This window comes from Rhinatrema bivittatum, chromosome 15 (genome assembly GCF_901001135.1).
Source record: "Rhinatrema bivittatum chromosome 15, aRhiBiv1.1, whole genome shotgun sequence".
Lineage (NCBI taxonomy): Eukaryota > Metazoa > Chordata > Amphibia > Gymnophiona > Rhinatrematidae > Rhinatrema > Rhinatrema bivittatum.
In genome coordinates, this window is record NC_042629.1 from 80428453 (window position 1) to 80442336 (window position 13884).

The 13884-nt window shown below is 50.5% G+C and overlaps 2 protein-coding genes across 5 annotated transcripts in view; one reads left to right on the plus strand and one right to left on the minus strand.

Annotated features, from left to right (window-relative positions):
* The window catches only part of MTHFR (methylenetetrahydrofolate reductase), a 62964-nt gene extending 58994 nt beyond the window's left edge, over positions 1-3970 (minus strand). The window contains exon 1 of the mRNA XM_029577830.1: positions 3799-3970. The gene's annotated coding sequence lies outside the window, so the exon portion shown is untranslated. The remainder of the gene's footprint in view (positions 1-3798) is intronic.
* Positions 3971-4073: 103 nt separating this feature from the next.
* Positions 4074-13884, plus strand: part of CLCN6 (chloride voltage-gated channel 6) — a 93518-nt gene continuing 83707 nt past the window's right edge. The window contains exons 1-3 of one of the 4 annotated variants that reach the window (XM_029577828.1): positions 4074-4236; positions 7205-7264; positions 7764-7829. In XM_029577828.1, the coding sequence (XP_029433688.1) occupies positions 4159-4236; positions 7205-7264; positions 7764-7829 (204 nt within the window). In that variant the 5' untranslated portion in view covers positions 4074-4158. Of the gene's footprint in view, positions 4237-7204; positions 7265-7763; positions 7830-7862; positions 7951-13884 lie in introns of all 4 variants that reach the window. The other 3 variants (XM_029577825.1, XM_029577826.1, XM_029577827.1) reach the window with 3 other exon arrangements.

Consider the following 13884-nt stretch of genomic DNA (forward strand, 5'->3'; position numbering starts at 1 on the left):
TACGTAATACTACTAATATGTAATACTAGTATTACATACTAATAGTAGTATTACATACTAATACATACTAATAGTAGTATTACATACACAGAAGAGTAGTAAGAATGTTTCTATTTCATACACAGAATAGTAGTATTACATATTAGTAGTATTACATACTACTAATATGTAATACTACTAATATGTAATACTAGTAGTATTACATACTAATACATACTAATAGTAGTATTAAATACACAGAAGAGTAGTAAGAATGTTTCCATTTCATACACATACTACATATTAGTAGTATGTAATACTATTATATGTAATACTATTAGTAGTATTACATATTAGTAGTATGTAATACTACTAATATGTAATACTAGTATTACATACTAATACATACTAATAGTAGTATTACATACTAATACATACTAATACATACTAATAGTAGTATTACATACTACTAATACGTAATACTACTAATATGTAATACTAGTATTACATACTAATAGTAGTATTACATACTAATACATACTAATAGTAGTATTACATACACAGAAGAGTAGTAAGAATGTTTCCATTTCATACACATACTACATATTAGTAGTATTACATAGTAGTAGTATTACATACTACTACTATGTAATACTACTAATATGTAATACTACTATTACATACTAATACATACTAATAGTAGTATTACATACTAATACATACTAATACATACTAATAGTAGTATTACATACACAGAAGAGTAGTAAGAATGTTTCTATTTCATACACAGAATAGTAGTATTACATATTAGTAGTATTACATACTACTAATATGTAATACTACTAATATGTAATACTATTACATACACAGAGTAGTAAGAATGTTTCTATTTCATACACAGAATAGTAGTATTACATATTAGTAGTATTACATACTACTATGTAATACTACTAATATGTAATACTATTACATACACAGAGTAGTAAGAATGTTTCTATTTCATACACAGAATACTTAAAAATTGCAGCAAAAGGGAGAAATATGCTTTGCCTTAAACTGTCCTGCAGCAAGAACTGTTACCTGCCCCTGTTAATCCAATGAGGCCATCTACATATACCTCGCTCCCCCGCCCCTTACTCATCTTCCCTGAAGTGCATGCCCTAACTTCCTTCATCAGCCCTATTCTCCCCTCATTCCCTGTGCCCCATTACATCTCTCTACCTTCCCACTGATAACCCCTACCCATCCTCACTGCCTGGCTCCCTCTCTCCCCATCCCTCACACCCATCCTGCTAGTTACATCTCCCCCCCCCCCCCCCCGTCCCTGATGCCCCCCATCCTCTCTCTCGTTACCTTTCTCTCCCCCCCCCCCCAACATACCACCCCCTTTCTGCCTCATTACCTCAATCCCCCTGCCCCTTACTGATCTTCCCTGAAATGTATGCCCTAACTTCCTTCATCAGCCCCACTCCCCCCTATTCTACCCTCATTCCCTGTGCCCCATTACATCTCTCCCTTCCCACTGATAACCCCTACCCATCCTCTCTGCCGTATCAACCCCCCCCCCCGACGCCCCACACCCATCCTCACTGCCCGGTTCTCTCCCCCCCCCCCCGTCCCTGACGCCCCACCACCATCCTCTCTGCCCGGTTCTCTCCCCCCCCCCCCCCCGTCCCTGACGCCCCACACCCATCCTCTCTGCCCGGTTCTCTCCCCCCCCCCCATCCCTGACGCCCCACACCCATCCTCGCTGCCCGGTTCCCTCTCTCCCCCGTCCCTGACGCCCCACACCCATCCTCGCTGCCCGGTTCTCTCTCTCCCCCGTCCCTGACGCCCACACCCATCCTCTCTGCCCGGTTCCCTCTCTCCCCCGTCCCTGACGCCCCACCACCCATCCTCTCTGCCCGGTTCCCTCTCTCCCCCGTCCCTGACGCCCACACCCATCCTCTCTGCCCGGTTCCCTCTCACCCCCCGTCCCTGACGCCCCACACCCATCCCTCTCTGCCCGGTTCCCTCTCACCCCCCGTCCTGGACGCCCCACACCCATCCTCTCTGCCCGGTTCCCTCTCTCCCCCGTCCTGGACGCCCCACACCCATCCTCTCTGCCCGGTTCTCTCTCACCCCCCGTCCTGGACGCCCCACACCCATCCTCGCTGCCCGGTTCCCTCTCTCCCCCGTCCTGACGCCCATCCTCTCTGCCCGGTTCCCTCTCCTCCCCCGTCCCTGACGCCCCACACCCATCCTCTCTTGCCCGGTTCTCCCTCTCCCCCGTCCCTGACGCCCCACACCCATCCTCTCTGCCCGGTTCCCTCTCTCCCCCGTCCCTGACGCCCCACACCCATCCTCTCTGCCCGGTTCTCTCTCTCCCCCGTCCCTGACGCCCCACACCCATCCTCTCTGCCCGGTTCCCTCTCTCCCCCGTCCCTGACGCCCCACACCCATCCTCTCTGCCCGGTTCCCTCTCTCCCCCCGTCCCTGACGCCCCACACCCATCCTCTCTGCCCGGGTTCTCTCTCCCCCGTCCCTGACGCCCCACACCCATCCTCTCTGCCCGGTTCCCTCTCTCCCCCGTCCCTGACGCCCCACACCCATCCTCTCTGCCCGGTTCTCTCTCCTCCTGTCCCTGACGCCCCACACCCATCCTCGCTTCCCGGTTCTCTCTCTCCCCCGTCCCTGACGCCCCACACCCCTCCCTCTCTGCCCGGTTCTCTCTCTCCCCCGTCCCTGACGCCCCACACCCATCCTCGCTTCCCGGTTCTCTCTCTCCCCCGTCCCTGACGCCCCACACCCATCCTCTCTGCCCGGTTCCCTCTCTCCCCCGTCCCTGACTCCCCACACCCATCCTCTCTGCCCGGTTCCCTCTCTCCACCGTCCCGGACGCCCCACACCCATCCTCTCTGCCCGGTTCTCTCTCTCCCCCGTCCCTGACGCCCCACACCCATCCTCGCTTCCCGGTTCTCTCTCTCCCCCGTCCCTGACGCCCCACACCCATCCTCTCTGCCCGGTTCCCTCTCTCCCCCGTCCCTGACGCCCCACACCCATCCTCGCTGCCCGGTTCCCTCTCTCCCCCGTCCCGGACGCCCCACACTCATCCTCTCTGCCCGGTTCCCTCTCTCCCCCGTCCCGGACGCCCCACACCCATCCTCTCTGCCCGGTTCCCTCTCTCCCCCGTCCCGGACGCCCCACACTCATCCTCTCTGCCCGGTTCCCTCTCTCCCCCGTCCCGGACGCCCCACACAACCCATCCTCTCTGCCCGGTTCCCTCTCTCCCCCGTCCCTGACGCCCCCACACCCATCCCTCTCTGCCCGGTTCCCTCTCTCCCCCGTCCCGGACGCCCCACACCCATCCTCTCTGCCCGGTTCTCTCTCTCTCCCCCGTCCCTGACGGCCCCACACCCATCCTCGCTTCACGGTTCTCTCTCTCCCCCGTCCCTGACGCCCCACACCCATCCTCTCTGCCCGGTTCCCTCTCTCCCCCGTCCCTGACGCCCCACACCCATCCTCGCTGCCCGGTTCCCTCTCTCCCCCGTCCCGGACGCCCCACACTCATCCTCTCTGCCCGGTTCCCTCTCTCCCCCGTCCCGGACGCCCCACACCCATCCTCTCTGCCCGGTTCCCTCTCTCCCCCGTCCCTGACGCCCCACACCCATCCTCTCTGCCCGGTTCCCTCTCTCCCCCCGTCCCGGACGCCCCACACTCATCCTCTCTGCCCGGTTCCCTCTCTCCCCCCGTCCCGGACGCCCCACACCCATCCTCTCTGCCCGGTTCCCTCTCTCCCCCGTCCCGGACGCCCCACACCCATCCTCGCTGCCTCGTTACCTGGCCGCGACGCCCCTTTGAAGCTCCTTCTTTGACCAATCGCCTCCCCGTTAGCGGCCCATGCTCCCCTCTCCAAGCTGCGCTCCCTCCAGTTACGCCGCCGCGTGCTCCAGCCAGAAGAGCGGGGTGACGTCACTGACAGCTGGAATAAGAAGTCACCTGATCCGTAAGCCGCGCGAGCTGCGGAGAAAGCACCTCACTGGCTGCTCAGGAGCGACTCAGAAATATGGCGTCGCCCATGAGAGCCTCAAAGCTACGCCGTGCCCCCATCACGTGCCGCTGTGGACCCAGCGTACGTTCCCTGCCATGTGATTCTGGCCATGTCCACCTGACGGCTTGCGGTCACGTGAGTTGGAGCTGATGGCGGGTTGCGGGGAGAGGTGCTGCTGCTGCTGCTGCTGCTGCGGAGAGCGGGAGAGCCGCACCCCCGAGGAGCTGGTGAGGCGCGAGGGGCGAGCGTCCCCTCCCGCTTAGTACAAATTCTGGCGTTCCTTCTTCCTCTGCTTTCATCTCCCACGCTCTGTGTTCCTTCACCTTTCACTTATTATATGATCCGAAACCTCGTTATTTTCCTTTCAGTGGTGCGAAAGGCCTGTGCTCACTGCGAGCTGTGGTTCCTTGTATTGGATCAGGGGGAGATGCTAGACGTAGTGTGTGTGGATTTCAGCAAGGCCTTTGCCTTGGTTCTGCACAGAAGACATAAATAATTTGAGCGCTTTTGTTTTGGATCCTAGAGTGTCTGACTGGGTTAGAAACTGACTGCATGGGAGATGACAACGGGTAGTGGTAAATGGAGGAAGGGGACGTTACTAAGGATTTGTGGCAGAGATTGCCCTCTGGACCACTTCTTTTCATATACCAAATTTCCATACCATCTATCTTATTGTCTGGGTGGTTTACAGTTGTCCACAATTGTCACATTTAATACAAACGATAGGACAAATTGAAAATACTTAAAAAATAATTAAAAGCTCAAATCTAAAAATACACATTAAAGCCTTAGTTGTAACTGCTACTCCCACATAACACCATCCTGAAAATACTTTAACAGAAAAAAATTATCAGCAACAATAGTTCAACATTTTTACAAGTGACATTGTAAAAAGATTGTCTGGAAAGGTTTTGGCTTTTTTTCCAGATGATATCAAAGTCTTCAACAAGGTAGATAGCCAGGAAGGTGTGGAAAACATGCTGAGGGAAGCTTGGGAATGGTCTAGACTAACAGCTAAGATTTATTATAAATGCAGGGTCATGCATTTGGGCTGCAAAAACCCAAGGGAGAGGTGCAGTATAGGGGATAAAATTCTGTTTGTATTTAATTTCTTTATTTAAAGATTTTGGCTTGAACTAGGTTTTTGTTTTTACTGTAATTTAATTTGTTTATGTAGCACCATACAATGCTTAGAACATGTTTATTATGTGGTTTTACAAGTGTTCTTAATAAATAAGCAGAAAAAAAGAGCGGGATCTGGAGGTCATTGTATCTGATAATCTCACAATGGCCAAACAGCCAAAAACATGTTTGGCTGCATAGGGAGAGGAATGGTCAGCAGAAAAAGGGAGGTGATATTGCCCCTGTACAGGTCCCTGCTGAGACCTCGTGTGGAATACTGTGTGTAATTCTGGAGACCGCACCTTCAAAAGGATATAAACAGGCTGGAGTCGCTCCAGAGAATGGCTACTGTAATGGTCAGTAGTCTTTTTGCCCAAGCAGATGGGGACAGACTTAAGATCTAAACATGTATACCTAGAGGAAAGGCAAGATAGGGAAGATATGATAAATATTTAATTCAAATCTTTTTTTATTAGAAGCAACAATGTATGTACATCCACATCATACATTATGTGATTTTCCCTTTCATATACTGTACAGAAATGTAAGAGTAGAGAGAGATCCAAAATCCCACTGCCCCTCATCTAACCCTTCCCATGCATCAAAAGGACTCCATATACAGTTCTCTATCAAACTCAGCTGACAAACACTATGTACAAAAAAAAAAAAAAGCATGAAAGGGAAAGTATAAATCAAAAGTTAAGAATCAAACTTTGAGCTTTTTGAGGTAATTCTTATAGACATTTAAATACCTTCAAGGTTTCTATGCACCTGAAGTGGGACTCTCAGTGGAAAAGAGGCTCTATAATGAGGGATCATGCAATGAGGGTGAAAGGGGGTAGACTGAAGAGTAATCTTAGGAAATGGGGGATGCATGGATAGCCTCTGTGGGGGTGGAGAAGAAGACACTATCTAAATTCAAGAAAGCCTGAGACAAGCACAGAGGATTTCTGAGGGAGTGAGAGGATTTCTGAGGGAGTGGTAGGGATTATAGAGCTAAATAATTGGTGTGGATGGCTTTTCCTGTTGTCACATTTCTATGTTTCTAACATGATTATTCTAACATGATTATTCTCAATATCTATTTATTTAAGTCATCCTTCTCATATTATATTATTTAACCGATTACTTGCAGACTATATACGCTACTAAAGTTCCTTGTAAAATGTGAACACAAATAATGTTATAATAATATTATCTGTTTGTTAAATACTATTGTTACTTTCACTGTTCCTTGTAATAATGTTCAATAGTTGATTGTTATTGTTCTATGTAAAAAACCACAGTCTAACCTCCTAGACCAGGGCAACCTTTTCGTTACTTGTAAACCGGACTGATTTGTATTGCATACAGGAATTCCGGTATATAAAAATTAAAAATAAATAAATAAATAAATAAAAATTCTCCAAAGGTCAATACTTGTGTATACAGTGCCATAAGTTCAAATGAAGGGCCCTCGAGAGAGAATCTGGGAAAGAGATAGCAGAGTGTTTGGGAGGGGGTCCACCTCAGAAGATTCAGGAGCTGCTGCAAATTGTTCCCTTCTTCCTTGGGTCCCAGTGCACTGTAGGAGCTACTTGGATGGAATTAGCAGCCCTGAGTGTAAATGACTCTTTCAGACCTTTCACAGTTCACATCTTGACAACATAAGAAATTGCCATGCTGGGTCAGACCAAGGGTCCATCAAGCCCAGCATCCTGTTTCCAACAGTGGCCAATCCAGGCCACAAGAACCTGGCAATTACCCAAACACTAAGAAGATCCCATACTACTGATGCAATTAATAGCAGTGGCTTGAATAAAAGAATGAGTCTGGAAGGTGCACCTTAGCCCAAAGAAAGGTAGAAGAACCTGCAAAGATTCTTCTGTGTACGCCCATCCTACCTGTCTTTCCTGTGACTGGTATGGATATTCTGCCATGGACTCTGCAGGCTCCTGCATACAGCATAGCATCTTTCTCTCTCATCCTTGCAGCTTGCTGCTCTCCTCACCTTTCATTGATCAGTAAACAAATATGTGACAGCAACAGGTTTCCACGGAAAATTCTTCTGACACTGAATCTTATTTTTTTCAGACTATCCTTGGAGAAACACATGAGGGGGATGAGGAAATCCTTCCACGTAAGGATTATGAGGTGGGGGGAAAATATTTCCTGCACTCAGCAGACTTTACAAATTTGCTTAGTTTCTTGTCACTCAGTCGGTGTCTTCCCATCTTTCTGTGCTTAATGACTAGAGCTGTACAGCAAATGGAGCAGCATCAGGGTACAGTATAACTGGAGATGGCTCTGTACTACATAACCTATGAAGGACTTTACCCTCTGTCCCATCATTATACCTAGAAATTAAAGTGTAGAGGTGAAGTTTTTAGAAGTGCAGTTATAGTATTTTTGCTGTACAGATTTTCTCATTTTGTGCATATTGTTGCTATCCATAATGTTGATGTTTTAATATCTCTGATCTTTTTGTGCAGTTCTCAAAGGGGATGTAGGAACTTGTGATGTGTGTTCTGGTATAACAGCAGCTGAGGACTGCTGGTATAATCTTCTCCCCTCCCCCCAAATTGTTAGAATTTCTGTTGCTTGTTTAGAGCAGATTATGGTTTGCCTGTTTAATCTTGAACTGCTCTTTCAGAGTTTGGATTATGATCGATGTATCAATGACCCTTACCTGGAAGTGCTGGAAAACCTGGATAGCAAGGTGAGATCCTAAGGACTGCTTTTTCCTTTTCAGTTCTTTGAATCCTTAGGAAGTGTCACTGCTGCAGGGTTCCTGTCCTGCACTGAGACTGAGCTGCTGTCCTTCAGATGTCTACAATCTGGTCAGGAAAAAATCTTACAAAATTAAAGTCCAGTTAACCCATATTTGAGTCATGTGATGTTTATGCTGTATCTGTTTGGAACAAAGGAGTTTTTCCTAGCGTGTAGCAGATGGACTCAGGACCAATGGGTATAGCGTGCTCCTGATAGCAGTTGGAGACGGATCAGATTTCAATCTGACGTCACCCCTGCAGGAAGTGCAGCTCTTCAGTATTTTCCGTCTCCATAGCAGGTAGGGACTCTATGCACGCTCACACAGCGTTAGAGTAATTTTACCAAAGAAAACAAAAATAAGAAATTTTACCTCTACAGACAAGCCCCGCTCTCCTGCGGTGACACCCATTCGGTCCCTCCCCCAGTTGAGATTTCCCGAGGTGATTTCCGCGATCCCTTGGAGGTGAGCCTCAGTCCGGCGGCCGACCCTCCGCAGGGACCTAGCCCCCGACATCGGGTGCGGCTGAGAGGCAGCGGGTGCAACCTCGAGCGTGGCGATGAAGGTATTTTCCCTCTCCCCCCGCAGCCGGAGACCGCCCGGAACGAGACCGGGAAGCGCCGAGACAAGGTAAGGTAGAAATCTATTTAAAAGTCTCCGAAGCTCGAGGAGCTGCACAGGTCACCAGCCGGGACCTGTGCAACCGGGTTGATCTGCCCTAGCAGGGCTAGACCCCGGTCAGATCAGAGGGTCTCCCACGTGGAGACCCTCCGAGGTGGTCGCCATATTGTCCATGTGGTTGCTGTCACCATTTTGCTTTGTTTGTCGCCCTGTCCACCGTTTCGATCCGTGCGCACAGAGGCGAGCACAATGTCGCGCGCCCAAATACCGTGCGCACAAGTGATGCGCATAGCCACACGCTTACTGTGCCAGGCGTATAACTTCGACCTGTGCGCACAACAGCATGCACATCTCTCTGAGTGCGCACCAAGCCTACGCGCACAACTTCGCACACCAGAGCGCACAACTGTATTTTACGCGCACAAGCCATGGCGCCACCGGAAAATAAACTCAAAGCTCAGGGCTTCTGCCCAGCATGAGGAGGCCACGGCCCTGTGTATACAGTGCGAAGAGGCCCTAGGGGATCCAACTCATGGCCCTCCCCAGCCGGTGCCGGACCTAGCATTGCACAGCGGGCCCCCCCCCCAAACGGGGCTCCCCAGGGACACGGCGCCCCTTAGTCTAGACCCAGCATCTATTTCCTGGGTGGAATTCTTCAAAGGTCTGCATAACCTTCGTCCACATGCAACCAGGGCCTCCTATAATACGGCCACAGGCTCCACCAGAGGACCTCAACATGCCGGGACCCTCTATGCCCAGGGAAGTGATCCCACCGCCCAGAAGCCCCACCTTCGGGGACATGGACATCTCAGATGAGGATTCAGAACCCCTGGAGGAAGGGGAACTCCCTCCGGGGACAGAGCCCCACCGAACCATGAGACGCTTCTTCACCAAGGACGAGCTTCCAGACTGGGTCACACACAGCTTAAAAGAGTTTGCCATCCCGGGCACAAGTGCCTCGGGGGAACCTAAGATGAACCCACTATTAGAGGGACTCCGTCAGACCTCCCGCCATTTCCCAATATTACAAGCTGTCCAGCAACTAATCGACCTGGAATGGGATGCCCCAGAAACTACATTCAAAGGAGGCTGGGCTCTGGCAGCCATGTACCCTCTGGACCCAGCCGCCAAAGATCTCCTGTTATGTCCGAGAGTGGATGCCATGGTCTCGAGGCGCACTACTATCCCAGTGGAGGGAGGAGCAGTACTCAAGGATGCTCAAGACAGAAGTCTGGAATCTATCCTCAAACAGTCCTTTGACGTCTCCACTATGTCTTTACAGATCGCGGCCTGCTGTGCCGTGGTGACACGCGCCTGCTTATCACAGACCAGGAACTCCTGGGGAGACACTGGAACCAGCAGTATCATTCCTCACAGACGCCGCTTCTGATCTGATACGCACAGCAGCTAGAAGAGTGTCATCCGCCATGGCAGCCAGAAGACAAATCTGGCTCCGAAACTGGTCGCCCAACGCTTCCTCCAAAATGAGACTCACAAGGATGCCTATCAAGGGAACACTCCTGTTCGGAAGCGAACTAGAGAAATAGCCAACAAATGGGGTGAATCCCATTGCCGCGGCTACCAGAGGACAGGAATAAGAGAAACCAGCGATCCTTCCCCCGAACCTCCAGGGGCAGAGGATCACAGTGCTTCAACCCATATAGAAGCACATATCAAGCGGCCCGCCCTGCAGGCCGGAGCTAGTCCTTTCAGAACAAGCCCAACAAAAGGGGAGCCAGCTCAGGCTCTGGCCCCAGCCACACCCCACAATGAAAATCAACCGACCCATCCAAAGGAAGAAGCCATAGGGGGCAGACTTGCCCTATTCTACCAAAGATGGGTCGAGATAACTTCGGACAAGTGGGTCCTATCCATCATTCGAGAGGGATATTACCTGGATTTCCACCACCTCACTCCGGACAAGTTTGTGGAATCTCCCTGCCACGACCCTTCCTAGAGGATGGCAGTGGAAGCTACACTGACCAGATTGCTAGCCTTAGAGGCTATAACACCGGTGCCTCCACAACAAATAAATACTGGACATTATTCCATCTATTTTATCATCCACAAGAAAGAAGGAACGTTCAGACCCATCCTGGACCTCAAGGCAGTTAACCGTCACCTGAAGATTCCTCGCTTCCGCATGGAAACCCTCCGCTTGGTAATAAGGGTGTTACAACCGGGAGAGTTCCTTACATCCCTGGATATGTCGGAAGCCTACCTACACATTCCGATCCATCAAGAGCATCAGCGTTTTCTATGCTTCGTGATCCTGGACCGTCACTACCAGTTCTGGGCACTACCTTTCGGGTTAGCCACTGCACCCCGGACGTTCACCAAGATCATAGTGGTGGTGGCAGCAACACTGAGGAAGGAAGGAATCCGCATGCACCCTTATCTAGATGATTGGCTGATCAGAGCGAAATCCCCAGAGGAAAGCCACCAGGCAACCAACAGAGTCAAAACTCTACTGGAGAGCCTCGGGTGTGTGGTCAACACAAACAAGAGCTGCCTGCAGCCCTCCCAATCTCTAGAATACTTGGGAGTCTGGTTCGACACCAAACAAGACAAGGTCATCCTGACACTGACAAGGAGATCAAAACTGATGACCCAGTTACGAACCCTGTTGAGCGAACTTCGCCCCACAGCATGGGATTACCTACAAGTTTTCGGTCTCATGGCATCCACACTGGAAGTAGTGCCATGGGGATGAGCTCACATGAGACCCCTACAACGCTCACTACTATCATGATGGAATCCACTGTCCCAGAACTACACCGTACGGCTTCAGCTCCTGGACAGAGTTCGGGCCCAACTATGAGCCAGGGAACGAGACTATCCTCACCAACCTGGATCCTACTCACCACGGGTGCCAGCCTACGAGGATGGGGAGCACACTGTCAGGAGCTAACCGCCCAAGGGCAATGGAATGAAGAAGAGTCGGGATGGAGCATCCAGTTGCCTAGAAGCCCGGGCAGTCAGACTAGCCTGCCCAAGGTTCGTTCACAGACTCTGAGACAAAGTGGTCAGAGTAATGTCGGACAACGCCACAACAGTGGCCTACATCAAACGTCAGGGAGGAACCAGAAGCCATCAGGTGTCTCTGGAAATAGACCTCCTAATGTCATGGGCGGAATTGAATCTGCAAGAGATCTCGGCCATCCACATTGCCGGGAAAGACAACGTCGCTGCGGACTACCTCAGCAGAGAAAGTCTAGATCCAGAAGAATGGAGGCTGTTGATCACAGCATTCCAATTGATAGTAAACCGTTGGGGAACACCAACCATGGACCTCCTGGCAAACCGGTCCAACGCCCAAGTACCCAGTTTCTTCAGCTGCAGGCAGGAACCCCAGACCCAGAGAATCGATACCCTGGTACAGACCTGGCCACAGGAGACTCTGTTATATGCCTTCCCGCTGTGGCCCCTATTGGGCGCAATCATCCACAAGATAGAACACCACAGGGGACCAGTACTCCTAGTGGCCCCGGACTGGCCAAGAAGACCGTGGTACGTAGACATGCGAAGACTGCTGACAGGGAGCCCCCTGCTGCTACCTCCACACAGAGACCTGCTCCAACAGGGACCGATTCTCCACGAGGATCCAGCTCTCTTCTCTCTTACAGTCTGGCCATTGAGAGGACTCGCCTAAGGAAGAGCGGATACTCGGGGGCAGTAATTGACACCCTACTCCGAGCACGCAAGTTCTCCACATCCCTAACATAAGGATTTGGAGAGTATTCGAAGCCTGGTGCAAGGACTGCGACATCATACCACGCTCTGTCAGAATTCCTGCGATTTTGGAATTCCTGCAGGACGGTCTACAGAAGAGATTGTCTCTCAACTCCATCAAGGTACAGGTGGCCGCATTGTTATGCTATGGAACCAAGAGCGAGAACGGCAGCATAGCCTCTCACCCGGATGTCTCCTGCTTTCTGAAAGGAGTCAAGCAGATCCGATCACTCCTGAAGTGGCCGGTGGCTCTTTGGAACCCCAACCTGGTCCTAGATTTCCTATCGGGAACCTTCTTCAGACCTCTCCGCGGCCTGTCTCTCTGACTATTAACATTGAAGACAGCCTTCCTGCTGGCAGTCTGTTCAGCCCATCGTATATCCGAGCTACAAGCATTGTCCTGGCGGGAGCCGTTCCTCAGACTCACCCAGGGAACCATCCAGTTACGCACAGTTCCGTCGTTCCTCCCCAAAGTGGTGTCTCACTTCGATCTCAACCAAATCATCTCGCTACCATCGCCAGATGAGCATAAGAATTCAGAAGAAGCTCGAACTCTACGCCATCTCAATGTCTGCAGACTCCTATCCAGATACCTGGAAATGTCGGAATCCATACGAAAGATGGACCATCTATTCGTCCTTCACAGCAGGAAGAAGCAAGGGGAAGCGGCCTCGCGAGCAACCATAGCCCGCTGGATCAAAGAAGTCATCAAGGCGGCCTACGTAGAAGCAGGCAAGCCATCGCCTTTACAAGTCAAGGCCCATTCCACCAGAGCCCAGGCAGTGTCCTGGGCAGAAACCAAGATGCTGTCACCTGCCAAGATCTGACGGGCGGCAACATGATCCTCCATCCACACCACCTCCAGGTTTTACCGCTTGGATGTTCAGGCTCGGGAGGACACAGCATTTGCAAGGGCAGTACTAAGTGGGTCACGGGCAGCCTCCCACCCGATTCAGGAGTAACTTTTATACATCCCATTGGTCCTGAGTCCATCTGCTACATGCTAGGAAATGGAGAAATTACTTACCTGATAATTTCGTTTTGCTTAGGATAGACAGATGGACTCAGCATCCCAACCACAGCTGCCGTTACTCATGGAATTCTCGGGGGACATCCTCGGGAACGAGTGATTCATGGGTAAGCCATGCTTTCCTTCATCTAGGACACCCATACTACCGGCTGTCGACATTTCTCGGTTGAGGGCACTGGCGGTCTCCAGCTATAGCCAATTCAACCAGTTCAAGTTAATCAAGTTAACCAAGTTTTCAGTCATACGTATATCCATAATTGCTTTTCAAGGAGAATACTGAAGTGCTGCACTTCCTGCAGGGGTATATGTACTAGGACTGACGTCAAATTGAAATCTGATCCGTCTCCAACTGCTAGCACGAGTACACTATACCCATTGGTCCTGAGTCCATCTGTCTACACTAAGGAAAACAAAATTATCAGGTAAGTAATTTCTCCAATAGTTATTGACAGGTTACGCTATATTCAGAAAAATCTTGGGGGCAATATTTAGCCTCTGAGTGGCTTGGCTAGTTAAGCCAGATAAACCTACCTAGCTAACTAGTAGGATATATTCGGCAGCGCAGTCACGTCGCTGAATTTATGCAGCTAACCTTTTGGACAAGTCAGTGGCATGACCCGA